We start from the raw sequence: 14,289 nt of genomic DNA, 5'->3' as shown, positions 1-14,289 counted from the left end.
GACTACGCACCATCACGGACTACAAAGCACCACACACACCCCCGGTGAGTGCCGACGCTGCTCTGGCTGATGAACTCAACATCTTCTTTGTGCGCTTTGAGTCAGGAAGCCGACAGCCCGCTGCGCTCCCGGCCGGAGGGGCGGAGACACTCACTGTGACGGAGCGCGACGTGAGGAGGGCGTTTAGACGTGTAAACACCAGGAAAGCGGCTGGACCAGACGGTATTAGTGGACGTGTCCATAAGACCTGCGCTGACCAGCTGGCACCTGTGTTTACACTGATATTCAACCTCTCACTGAACTGTGTGTGATTCCCACCTGCTTCAAAAAGTCCATCATAGTCCCTGTCCCAAAGAAACCACACCCCAGCAGCCCCAATGACTTCAGGCCCATAGCGCTCACCTCTGTGGTGATGAAATGCTTTGAGAGACTCATCAAGACATTCATCACCTCCTCACTGCCCACCACCCTCGACCCACTACAGTTCGCATACCGGCCAGACAGATCCACAGATGACGCCATATCCTTCCTCCTCCACAAGACCCTTTCGCACATAGACACCGGTAAGGGGAACTATGTGAGAGTGCTGTTTGTAGATTACAGCTCAGCATTCAACACCATAGTTCCCTCCAGGCTGGTCTCTAAGCTGCTGGACCTGGGCCTGGGCCCATCCCTGTGCAGGTGGGTTCACAGCTTCCTGACCAGCAGACCACAGGTGGTACGAGTGGGTCACCTCACCTCATCCTCCCTCACCCTCAACACTGGATCCCCCCAAGGCTGTGTGCTCAGCCCTCTGCTGTACTCACTGTACACCCATGACTGCGAGGCCACGTCAGAGTCCAACGTCATCATCAAGTTTGCTGACGACACTGCTGTTGTGGGACTAATCTCCCACAATGAGGAGACAGCCTACAGGAGAGAGGTCTCCCGCCTGGAGAACTGGTGCCAGGAGAACCACCTCCTGCTCAACGTCAGCAAAACGAAGGAACTGATCGTGGACTTCAGCAGGAAGCAGCAGAGGGACTACCATCCACTTGTCATCAGTGGTGCTGAGGTGGAAAGAGTGGACACTTTCAAATACCTGGGAGTGACCATCTCACAGGACCTGTCCTGGACTCATCACATAAACATCACTGTGAAGAAGGCCAGACAGCGTCTCTACCTCCTCAGGCGGCTGAGAGACTTCAAGCTCCCACTCAAGGTGCTCAGGAACTTTTACACCTGCACCATCGAGAGCATCGTGCGTGGGAGCATCACCACCTGGATGGGAAACTGCACCAAGCAGGACTTCATGGCCCTAAAAAGGGTGGTTCGTTCAGCTGAACGGACCATCAGAACCACCCTCCCCAACCTGCAGGACATTTACACCAAGCAGTGCAGGCTGAGGGCCATGAAGATCCTAAAACAGCCCAGCCACCCCGGACACTCTCTCTTCTCCCTGCTCCCATCAGGCCGGCGTTACCGCTGCCTGAGGGCTAAGACTGAAAGGTAAAGAAGAGTTTTTACCCACAAGCCATCCGTCTGCTCAACTCTGAGCCCTAACTGGACCATTATTGCACAATGTAAATATTATAATTTATAAAAGTGTGTATAGTGTATAGTATATAGAGTATAGTGTATGGTGTGAATTACCTATTTTTATTTTTATTCTTCTTATTTATATGTGCGTGTATATATGGTTGCAGGTACAAAATACATTTCACTGTGCATTGTACTGTGTATAACTGTGCATGTGACAAATAAACACTATCTTAAAAAAAAAAAAAATATATATATATATATATATATATATATGTCTGTGTAGATTCTCAGTCATCCAGGTCATAGTAGTCTCTGGAGCTTGAGCCAGGTGTGAAGGGGACCAATGCCCCCTTCACACCTGGGCACATGTGTTCACGCACATGATCAATAGAGGGTCATAACCACCTCCAGGGGACTACGCCCACAGGGGTTTAAATACCTGGGTCTCTCCACCTTTTGGTTGAGAACTGAAGAAGCCTTTCGGATGAGAGGTGAAACGTCTTCAAGAAACAAAAAGAAGTCCAGTCGCCTTTTTCAAGCTCCAGAGACTATATATATATATATATATATATATATATATATATATATATATATACACACACATATATATATTATGGCATTGAAACCACTCACCTCTTTCATCACGCACGCTTCTCCTGATGGGATGATTCTGACCGCGATTGTCTAAAATCAAACTGTGTATTTTTAAAAAAGAAATGAGATGGTATACAGAATACAGCTTGGATCGCATAATTTTGTGTAAAAAAGAATATGTTTACCTGAATCCATTTAAAAGACAGAGAGAGTAGCGTTGCGCCGGAGTCTGGAAAACGAGGAAAGACGCAGCGATTGTCTCCACAACGAGTGCTAGTGAATGGGACGGTCTTTGCCATGCCTCTTTTATAAAACCACGACCCTTTTTAATGGCTGTATGCGCCATTTGTTTTGAAACCCACCCCGCCAGTCTTTTTTTTCTTTTTACGACTCTGGAAAAAGTGCAGCGTCCGGCCATGTGTATTATCATTATATCCTGATTGTTAAATCAAATTAAAAATATGATTTAACATGATCTAATACAATACGATTTTAGAAACTAGCGCTGAAATGTGAAAAACACAAAACACCGCAGTCAGCTGTATAAACAAAAGACACCTCGTTGTCGCTGGGTTGTGACGTTGTAAAAGCGACACGTTGCTGTATGGCTGATGGGTATTGTAGTGGATATCGGTATATTATTTATTTATTTAACCAGTGCATCGAATTTTAGTAAAACCGTTGGTGTGTGAAGATAAAAAGCTAGGGTTCCGGATGAATCTGCTAATAGATATTTTTATCCTTTGATGTGGAAGCCCCATGGGTCACCCGGCGCGCTGATGATATGGTGTTCTGTGGGAAAAAAGAGGATTTCAACAGCCAGTGCCTGTTTTTTATGACAGACAGCTGGAGTCTGATATTACCTTTTATTCAGCATTTGTATTTCTGTACTGTGGAGAATGACCCTTTGATGAACTTGGACATTCACTTTTTTTTTTAACAATGAGTTTTTATTTAAGCAATGTGGTGCAAGATTCACCAGCACCAAACTGTGTGGTGGGTTATTGACTCCCATTGATGAAGTCTCTTGTAATGATAGCTAGGGGGAGAGACTGTGGGATCAATTGTTAGGGTAAGCCCCCTACTCACACATCTGCACCCCAATAATCATAAATCAATGATCACACACGCACGCGCACGAGGACGCTCATGTATGCGCATTGACCTTTTGACCCCACCTCTCATAAATCATGATTGCCACAAGGGTATTACTACTTTAACTTTAATCTGTGATTATTAATTATTTAGGGTTTCTGCTTGCATGGCAGTTTCTGGGCAGCATTGTGGTATGATAGTTATCACTTTATTTGTCTTAGAATTTTCAAGACTCTCGATCAGCTTATCAATACATTTTGACTGATAATTTTTAGAGAGAAACTGAATATTTGCAGCACTTTTGAGGTCAGTTGTACATTTTCTCCAGCAGTGAGAATGTTGTTCAAAGTAACGAGGCATTTTCTCCCAGTGTGACTTACGAGACTGTCTGCTTGCGTGCAGTATCAGGGTCTGAAGCGGTGTACTGCACCACATCTTGGTTCTCAGCAAGGTCCTCTGGTTTCACCACAAGCTTCTCCTTTGGATCAAAGACTGGAGCTTCATTCACGTCCTTCACGCTCACCACCACTGTGGCCGTGGAAGTGGTGACTGGAACAGCAAAAGGAACCTCATTCTCCACTGTAACCAACAGACTGTGCTTGCTGCTCCTCTCAAAGTCCAGCTCCTGTGGGGGTGACCATGAGAGTGATGACAGATTTTTCTTAAATTGTAACTAATCACAGAAAATGCCTCCATCAAAAACAGCAAATATCCACTGATAATATTGGGAGATGTTCAGCATCAATGAATTCCTGTTTTTCTTCCCACCTTGGCAGTAGAAATGATTCCTTCCTGTTTGTTAGGTCCTGTTTTGACTGTGAAAAGTCCTTCAGGATCACCACTGATGATCTTGAACACAGCATTCCAGGCTGCAGACTGGGGTTCATCACCATCTGTTACTGACATCTTAACAACCTCAACATCCTTTTTGTTTTCTTCCACCAGTGCATTATACTGTGAGAAAATAAGAGATGGGTTAAAGCATGAAAATAAAAAAAAAAAAACCTCCTTAGTGGGAATGAAGAGCATAATGGCTTTGTTTTGTCGTCGGTTCTATCATATTATGTTCATTAATTACTGCTCAGTTCTGGAATTGCTTTGAATAAAATGAATTCAACATGCTTCAAATTTGCTTTTTAAATGCATCAGAACATTTTACATGTGCTGTACTCTATTCAGATAGAATAGACTCAGTATTCCCTGTACAACAAACTTCACACAAAAAGTAAGGAAATTTGTGTTCAGTTATTTCTTTGGTGTAACAATACTTATTGGCAATAAGTCTTATAAAGCCCGTTTATTTCCCCTTAAATGGAGCCACATGGGTAAGGGAAATGCATTGGTGGGTTGAGCAGCAGAGTATGTGGGCTGCATCCATGAAAAACTTGCCAAATCTTCTACGTCAATACCAAACATCTTACTCTGCTATTGATTCTTATTGGATGATTGCTGACTGAAGAATGGGAAGCCATCCCAGTGTGACACCAAGCTGGTGACCAGCATGAGGTGGTGGTGCCTGGCCCCCTGTTTGTTAAATGAATAACTTGTTAAATTGCCAATGTGTCTTCTTCAGACTTCAGTCATCCAATCTAATAAACAATACCAAACAAGGTTGTTTATGTGGGCGCAACCAGCATCCTCTGTTGCTTCACATAAAATTTTCCATTTTCCAAACAAATGTGGAACCATTTGGTGTTGAGACACTTTTTTAGTGGTGCTGATTTAATTCACACCTAAAATATAGAAAAAGTGCAAACTGTTGAAAATGTGAAGGCATTGCTGGGATTTAAAGTGTCTGCTTACGTATATTTGCTTTCTAAATAGCTAATTTTAGCTTTCAAATCCATTAGTCTGCTGGAATTTGCCAGCCAAGGAGCTCATGTACTTTATTATTTTAGGGATGACTCACAAATACACATTTTATAGAGCGTACAAAGCGTACTCTTTTTCAGACACCCCAAAAAGCGTACAAAGAAAATGTTGATATTTGTTCATGACATTTAATTTCACCTGGTTCTTTGTTTGGAATTATAATTACTTGTATTATTGTAGGGTCTTTACCCACAATACAAAGCATTAGGTTTGATCCCAGAATGGCCCCTGCAATTACGGATAAACAAATGGACTTTCCTAAGAAACAAATAATTTCCCAAACACAAAGTTCTTTACTTTTTTGTGACAAGTTTAGACACACACAATGAAAGCTTAGTTGTCCATTGGGGACTCCCGTAGTGGATCTACATATTTTTTTATCACAGGAAACAAAGCCACAACTCACAAGTCATGGCAACAATCAGCCAGAGGGGGCAGCAGTGTAAACTGCACATAAGAATCTGGATAACAATTTTCTTATTCAGGAAATCCAACATTTCATGAGTGTGAAAGAAAACCCAAAGAATGAGAAACAGCCACCCATCATTCAGCGACTTCAAACACACCACATCATGATCACAGTTTCATATTTCTCCAAAATACCACAGTGCTCACATTCTATTTCAGCCCTAGGACTCAAACCAGGGCACCCTGATGAACCCCAAAATATACAGCTAAGTAAACTTTCACCTGTGACAACTAGCTGTCAACTAGGTGGGGGCAACCCTACACGAGCAATTACATTTTATAGTTTAATAATTAGTACTTAAATTTAATTAATGTCAGCTATTGAATGCTGTGCAGTCATTTATAAAATGCAGCACATGTTGTACAGGTGTTAGAGTGCGCACATCCTGTGGACTTAATTTGTTCTATTGTGGGTCTTTGCTGAGCCAACATGTGAGTGCAGCATCAATAAGCCAGTTAGATGCAGACTGAATGTGTTCTGCTTTAACAGAGTGTAAAGGCAGCAGTTAAACAGGAAGTTTCCAGTTACAAGTTCTTCAAACTTACAGACAGCTGAGTGAAGACCGGAGCGTTGTCATTGCTGTCCGTCACCGTGAGGATTACTTTTGTTTGTCCACTTAAGCCTTCTCCCTTCATATCTGCTGCTTCTACTGTCAGAGTGTATTGTGGGTATTTCTGTTAAGAGACAGGGACTGTTAGCGGAGTTCAACTCATCAACAGGAAGGAAGAAACATTGACAACAATTTACACACCTCTAACACAGCTTTTTTTTTCTTAAGACCAATACCTACAAAGTTGATGGCATTAACAGATATTAGCCTTGGCCAAACTTGAAATATACCAGCTGCAAGTTGCTGACTTGTCTAGAAAACACTCACCAACCAGCAGTGAAACTGCAAAATGTGAAAAATGTGATGCAAACCAGAAAAGAAGAATATCAATCTCTAAAGTAAAAATTTAGCCTCATGAAACATCTTGGTTTCTGCATTAAAAGCACAAGTTTTACTTTGAAAGAGAATGTAATCCATTTCCAGTTTGTGTCACACCTTTTTAAATTTAACTTTTAAAAAAAAAAAAATTAATCAAATCACAAGGTTGTTTTTGTTGCAGCACCCTCTTTGTGGTCAGGGGTGTGGAGAACCTTTACTGTATGGCAGAGGTCCCCAACTCCTGGGCCACGGACCGGTACCGGTCCGTGGGTCATTTTGTACCAGGTCGCAATTAAAAAAAAATAACTTAAATTATTTCCATTTTATTTATTTTCTGAGTCTGAAATATGTTTTATTTTGAAAAATGGGCGGATTCTCTCTTAAATCCGTCTACGACTCCCTGTTGATGTGTCAAGACGCTTGTCTCGGTCATGTGATATGTCACCACTAAAATTAAACTCCACAAGCTTCACTGGTTCCCATGCCTGGCTAATGAAATCGGTTGGTTGACCTACATAACACTTGTTTAAATATTTGAGTGCTCAACTAGAGTAGAAAAGCGCCATATAAGAACTAGTCCACACGATTTATATTTAGCAACACCGGGGATAGCAGTGAGGCGGACATAGCCAAGCTGACACTCTCAGGTGCTCGACACCGCGGCTCTGCAGCCACTATGTGAAATCAAAGCTTGTATTTGTATATGTGCCGAACCCAGCTAACCCACAGGCTAGCAAAAATGAGTCAGAAAAAAAGCTCAGGGCTCACACTGATTCAACGTCATACCTTGGATGAAAAATCTGATCCCATTGTAAATGATTCCCAACTAAATGTGACCCATAAGCAGAATGAGTTTAGCAGCCCTGCTCTGCTCCAGTCCACCCACTTCCATGCATCGGCTCGTTCATGCGCAACAACTCCTGGAGTTCACTTTAATGTCTATATCAGTTCATGTCACTGGAGACAGTCATTGCAAGCGCAGGAGGCAAGCTAAGCTACAAACTCGCACTTACGAGCAAAAGTATGAGATTATAAAATTTGCAGAAGCAAATCCAGAGATAAAGCAGAAGTAATTGCAGCGAAATTCGGTATTAGACCCCAAACTGTTGGATAGTGGGAAGAATCTGATTTTAATCGGACTTCCAATTCAGATGGATTTTTTTACAAGTCGGATGAAATTCCACAGGCGGCTTGAATCTGACTGAGGCGATTTCTACTGTATTTGTGCCTCTTATTTTGAAGGCATGTTTAAATGTTACCATGGCAACCAGAGAGCGCTGTGGGCAGAGGGGATGTTGTTCATGCTGTGGCGCGATGTTACGAGGATGCTGCTGATAGAGTTGCATACTAATATACGTTCATGTTTATTATTATACTTAGAAAATATCACTTGATTATGGTTGTGCCAAATCTCCCTGCTTCGGAGGTTAGCGCGAGAGTGAACATCGCAACTGCGAGATCACGGTGCTCACTGTTTACACCCTGCACGGCAGATCGGCGTACCTAATAAAGCGGCGAACGAGCATCACAGTAAAAGGACAGTTTCGGAGGACTGGGTGTGCGTTCATGAAGCCAAACACACATCTTTAACTAACCAGTCACCTACCTGTTACCAATGCGGTGCCTTCCCTGTGATTCACTTGTGAGACGTTATTAAAGACTGTTCCATTGCACTCCTGGGTTGCTGCAGTCTTTCTTACCGAAGACTTAGGCCGGACTGTATACACCACCTAACCAGTATAACCCTTACAAGTGTGGTGCCGAAACCCGGGACCACACTTGTAAGGGTTATACTGGTTAGGTGGTGTATACAGTCCGGCCTAAGTCTTCGGTAAGAAAGACTGCAGCAACCCAGGAGTGCAATGGAACAGTCTTTAATAACGTCTCACAAGTGAATCACAGGGAAGGCACCGCATTGGTAACAGGTAGGTGACTGGTTAGTTAAAGATGTGTGTTTGGCTTCATGAACGCACACCCAGTCCTCCGAAACTGTCCTTTTACTGTGATGCTCGTTCGCCGCTTTATTAGGTACGCCGATCTGCCGTGCAGGGTGTAAACAGTGAGCACCGTGATCTCGCAGTTGCGATGTTCACTCTCGCGCTAACCTCCGAAGCAGGGAGATTTGGCACAGCCGCCCCCAAATTCAAGTAATGAATTTGTAAAGCCCTCAAATATCCCCGAAGAATCCAATGACCCATCAGTTCTCAGGCATCTTAGGTAGTGGGATCAACTTAGCCACTGGGTGTAGATACTTAGATCCCTTAATGTCTACCTCAGCGGTACGTATCTTGCCGTCATCACTGGGGATCACCTTTGTGACACGGCCGACCGGCCAGGATGCCCTCGGGAGCTGTGGATCGATAATCAGAACCACTTGGTCAAGCGTGAGATTGGGAGCACTGTTGTACCATTTCCTGCGAGGCTGGAGATTAGGTAGGTAGTGGCAAATAAATCGAACCCAGAAGTGGTCAGCCAGCACCTGGCTATGTTTCCACTGCCGTCGCCCTAACAAGTCACCATCACCGTACACCACTTGTGGTAAGGATGCATCACGCCGCCCCATCAACAACAGATTCGGAGATATGGGGTCATGGTCTGCGATGTCCGAGGTTGCATAGCCGAGAGGTTTGGAGTTGAGAATACCCTTCACCTCTACGAGCATAGTCAGCAGGACCTCTCCTAAGACAATTTGGTCCCTAAGGACCACTTGCAGGGCAGATTTGACACATTTAATCTCCCTCTCCCACGTACCCCCAAAGTGGGGAGCTAGTGGTGGGTTGAATTTGAAATCAATGCTCTGGGCGGCAAGTTGTCTTTGCAGCTCTGGCTCCATCGCCGCAAAGGCCTGCTGGAGCTCCTTGTCTCCCCCTCTGAAGTTTGTGCCCCGGTCACACAGGATCTCGAAGGGTTTCCCTCTTCTGGCGACAAAACGTCGCAAGGCAAGCAAGAACGAATCAGTGTCCATGCCACACAAAAGGTCTAAGTGTACGCACTTAGTGGTGAGACACTTGAATATGATTCCCCATCTCTTCTCGTGTCTGCGGCCAACCTTTATGGTGTATGGGCCGAAACAGTCAACCCCTGTAGACCAGTAGGGCGGTTGGTTGATACGCAACCGTGCCATAGGCAAGTCTGCCATCGGAGGAACAATCGGCTTGCTGCGCCACTTCCGGCACTCCACGCAGCTCTGCTGGTGCTTTTTGACAGCCTGTCGTCCTCGTAGTATCCAATATGTCCTTCTTATTTCAGCAAATATGCGTTCAGGACCGGCATGTAGCAAACGATTATCATAATCCTGCACTAACAGCTTCGTGACAGGATGGTCTGGTGCTAGGACAATGGGGTGGATTGCATCCCCCTCCAGATTAGCTGCCTTACGCAGTCTACCTCCTACCCTGATCAACCCGACAGCATTATCCAACATCGGTGACAGCTGCATCAATCGGCTGTTCGAGTGAACCGGTTTCCCTGCCTGCAATGCTGTCACCTCTGTCGGAAAGCTCTCTCTTTGGGACCGCTTCAAGAGGGCCAGCTCTGCTTCGATTCGCTCTGAAGCAGTTGGAAGGGTGTCGGCCGGCCCATGCAGATCCTGGCAGATAGCCTGCACCAATTCAGACCACGAGCTGAACTGAGTCAGATCTAGCTCAGGGGGGTCATCTGCAGAAAGGTTACCACAGAAGACCGTGCTGCGAGTCTCCTCTGTTCGAGTAGAGTGCAAAAGAGGACAGACAGGCCAACTAGCTGGAGGCTGGTGAAGGAACACTGGGCCGTTGGACCAGTGGTCTGAGCTGGTCAACTCCCCCAGGGACCTTCCCCGGGTGATATCATCGGCTGGATTCTCTTCAGAAGGGACATACCTCCAGCTATTAGCTCCAACAAGCTCTTGGATCTCTGCAATTCGTGTCCCTACGAACACCTTGTATTGCTGAGATTCTGACTGAATCCAATGCAAGACGGCAGTCGAATCAGTCCATAGGATTATTTCCCGCAGCGGCAGAGTCAGCTCTGTACGCAGGACGTTAGCCAACTGTGCTCCAGCTAAGGCAGCACATAACTCCAAACGAGGAATGGAGAGCTGTCGCTTCGGTGCCACGCGAGAGCGGGCCATCACAAAGGCCACAAGAACCTCATCATCATCAGTTAGCATTCTCAAATAGGCCACAGCGCTGTAGGCCCTCTCCGAGGCATTGGAGAAGATGTGCAGATCAACAGATGTTGCTGTTGAGACCGGGGGTGCATAACACCTAGGCAAGCTGATGGTGGGTAAAAGTGGCAAATCCCTTTCCCAAGCTAACCAAGCTGGACGGAGCTCATCTGGGATTGGCTCGTCCCATCCCTGATTCCTTTGCCAGAGTGCCTGAACAAGGATTTTGGCTCGTGTGGTGAAGGGGATGATGTAACCTAGCGGGTCATACTGACTCGCCAGTACCCTGTACACATATCTCAGCGTGGGCTCGCCAGCTGGGATAGCGCGGTACCTGTAGCCCAGTGTGTCTGGGCCGCAGCGCCACAGGAGGCCAAGGGAGGACTCCTGGGGTTCAGTCTTGCTAGCAGTTAGCCATAACTCACAACCTGCCGATCTGGCTTCAGTGGGCAGGTGAGCAATGACCGCTGGTACATTGCTCGCCCACTGCCTCATGTCAAAGCCTCCGCAGGCCAGGAGGTCCCGCATCTTGTTTATCAGCTGTCGCGCCTGGTCTTGAGACTGCAGAGACTGTAAACAGTTATCCACATAGAACGCGTGCAGCACAGAGTATAGTACTTCTTCATTACCCACGCTGTGGTCCTTCACATGACGCTGTAAGGCGTAAGTGGCACAGCATGGGCTGCACGTGGTTCCGAATGGCAGTACCCGCCACTCATACACATCTGGGCGGCGCTCCCGTTCCCCGTCACGCCACAGGAAACGCAGCAAGGGGCAATCTTCCGGGAGGAGCCGCACCTGGTGGAACATGCCGCGTATATCCCCACTGATAGCGACAGCATGTTCTCGGAATCGCAACAACACTCCGAGCAGGGTGGAGCCGAGGACAGGCCCAGGCAGCAAACCATGGTTCAGGGATATCTGCCTGTAGTTGAAAGAGCAGTTGAAAACAACTCTGGCCTTGTTGTTGTGGTACACCATATGGTGAGGGATGAACCACGATTCACCTGAACGGCTCACTTCCTCTTCACTGACCTTCATGGCGTAGCCTGCTCTCTCTAATTTGTGAATCTCCTCATTGTACACAACCAATTGCTCTGGGTTACTGCATAGGCGACGCTCCGTACTTTGGAGGAGCGGCATCACAGCAGTGAGGGGTGCACGAAGAGAGGGAGCATTCTTCCTCCGTAAGAGTGGAGTGGCATAACGGGACACCCCATCAACGGTGACGCGAACAGTTTTCTGTTCCAGTAACTCTAGGGCAGCTTTATCCTCTCCTGATCGGGTCACCTCCTTACTGTTACGGAAGGGTAGGATGTCGAGCTGCCAGAGTCTCTGAACGTTTTGCGGCAGTTCTTCCAAAGGCGAGAGCGTCGCCAAGTGTAGGCAGATATTCTCACCAGAGGGTGGTGGCAGGAGGTTGACTGGTCCCTGTAAGGTCCAGCCCAAGGCCGTACGAACCGCTACCGGGCCCCCGCTGGGACCAACTAGTATGGGCCGAGTGGGTATTATCAGGTGAGCATTGTCAGACCCGATAAGTACCGTGGGCCTGACGTTATGAAAGGATCTCAGTGGGATGCCTCTTAAGTGTCTATATCGCTTGACTAGGGGTTCGGCTGCACATGACTGCTCTGCCAGGGTTAGTTCCTCGGCAGTAAAAGCCTGCTGTATATTATACTTCGCTCCTCCCCTCATCAAGGCGGACACCCTGAAGGATACAGAGGCTCCTTGCAGGTGCACTATTTCTTGCCTAATGGTTCTCAGTGACAGAACCTCCTCAGTTCCTACAAGGCCGAGATGACGAGCAGCAGTGGGGAGGATGATTGTTCGTTCTGAGCCGTCATCCAAGACTGCGTATGTGTCTAAAGTTTTCTCCCCATTTTGGAGTCGAACCGGGACCACCTTAAGCATCACCCTCGCTGAGTGACTAGCTTGGCCCAGGAATACCATGCTGGCAGTTGTAGTGACGGCTTGACTACTCTCGGGTGGGACTACATCGTGCAGTACGAGTAGATGTTGCCCTCCACATGTAGCACAGGGCTTTTTCAAAGTGCAGTTGTCAGGCGAATGTCCTCTCCCGCATTTCCAACATCGTTTCTTGTCCTTTATCCAACTGGCGCGGGCAGTACTGTTGAGCTTTGCGAAGTCCACACAGGTGTTGAGGTAGTGCTCCTGAGTATTACAATAAGGGCAGAAAGGTTTGAACCGGTCTCGCTTCTTAGTCTGGGGTGTCGGATCAGGACCGGCCGCAGGCTTAGGGACCTTAGCTCCCTGCTGACTACCAAGCAGAATAGTGGCAGGTTTAGCTCTTGACTGCTTTACGGCCCTCTGTTCCTTGCTGTCAATATGGGCCGGTACGGATGGAAGTGCTGCTGTTATCTGACGGGACACTTGCATAGTCTGCACCTTTCTCTCGAGCCAATCAGCAAGGTCTGGGAGAGTGTATGTACGACCGCTGCCACTCTGGATAATCCCCTGGCTGAAACAATGTTCCGCGAAGGCATCTCGATAGGGCAAGGGCAACTTGGTGAGTAGGGTGTCCACATGAGACCCACACCTCAGCTCCGCAGATGACGGGCCGTCCATTGTACTCAACATTCCCACCAATGTTCCTACCGCAGTAGCAAAGTCCTCAAATCCTTGGTAATCACCAGGCCTAACCGCTGGGGAGTTCAGGATAGTCTTGAGTTCTCCCTGGACAAGCTGTCTGGGCTGGCCGTATCTCTGTGTGAGGGCTTGCATGGCGCTGGTATATGGAGTCGGACTATTGACGTACCGCTTCGCCACTTGCAGTGCAGAAGGGAAGGCGAGATGGTCAAGGAGAATCTGATACTTGTAATCCTCACTTAAATGCCTGTGGGGACCAAGTAAGCGGTCCAAACCTTTTCGGAGCATGAGAAAATCACTTTCTTTCCCGGAGCTGAACACAGCCAGTTTGGGCTTAGGGATGCCGAACGAGGAGGCTATTGCCATCTCCAGCATACTGGGGAGATGGGCGCCCTCTGTCTGGCGATGGTCTGCAAAGAAGTTGCCTGGAGGAGAAGGTGGTCGTGGCGGAGGCAGAGGGTACTGAGCAGGAAAAGAAGGTGGAGCGGGCTGCCAGTACGAGGGGGGTACACTGTACTGTTGGTGTTGCTGGGCAGACACAGGCTGTGATGGCATATCACGAGGCTCCAGAGCCCCAGGCAGCCTAGGTAGCTGTGTAGCAGGAGAGCCCGGTGGAGAGGTCACTGCAGAAGGGGGTGATGCCTGTGACGCGGGAGGCGAGTCCACGGGCGGAGGCGAGAGATCCAATGGAGTAGAAGCTACAGCAGTCTGCCGCAGCCCCACTGCAGGTGTCAGCGATGTAGCTGAAACAGGGGCATCAGCCGGCCCCCATGGTGCATCTAGGGGCAATGCTGCAGGTGAGGTCTGATGATGAGGAGAAGATGGATTCCTTGTGGCCGCTCTCAGACAGGGAGGCTGTGCAGGGTACCCCCGTTCCAAGTGAGGAAGACTGCTATAATGAGGTTGGAGTGCAGCAGGCTGGTACTGGGGATAGTAGGGGGGAGCACTCTGTGCCTGTGAAGACAATTTCACCTGATCCATTCCACTTCCAGTTCTTTCATCTGCTGCTGCATCATCTGCCAACGGGCTTCCAACTGCTGCCATCTGTCCTCCGAACTC

The 14,289-nt window shown here is 47.5% G+C and overlaps 1 protein-coding gene across 1 annotated transcript in view; it reads right to left on the bottom strand.

The window, feature by feature from the left end:
• LOC115777821 (cadherin-1-like) overlaps nucleotides 1-14,289 on the bottom strand; it is a 56,814-nt gene that overhangs the window by 15,480 nt on the left and 27,045 nt on the right. Inside the window, exons 11-13 of the mRNA XM_030725820.1 lie at nucleotides 6,097-6,225; nucleotides 3,979-4,164; nucleotides 3,591-3,835 (exon numbers count right to left, since the gene is read on the bottom strand). Of these exons, the coding sequence (XP_030581680.1) occupies nucleotides 3,591-3,835; nucleotides 3,979-4,164; nucleotides 6,097-6,225 (560 nt within the window). The remainder of the gene's footprint in view (nucleotides 1-3,590; nucleotides 3,836-3,978; nucleotides 4,165-6,096; nucleotides 6,226-14,289) is intronic.

Source organism: Archocentrus centrarchus, unplaced genomic scaffold (assembly GCF_007364275.1).
Source record: "Archocentrus centrarchus isolate MPI-CPG fArcCen1 unplaced genomic scaffold, fArcCen1 scaffold_79_ctg1, whole genome shotgun sequence".
Lineage (NCBI taxonomy): Eukaryota > Metazoa > Chordata > Actinopteri > Cichliformes > Cichlidae > Archocentrus > Archocentrus centrarchus.
Note: the sequence above shows the minus strand (reverse complement) of the source record. Positions and strands in the feature narration are given on the sequence as shown.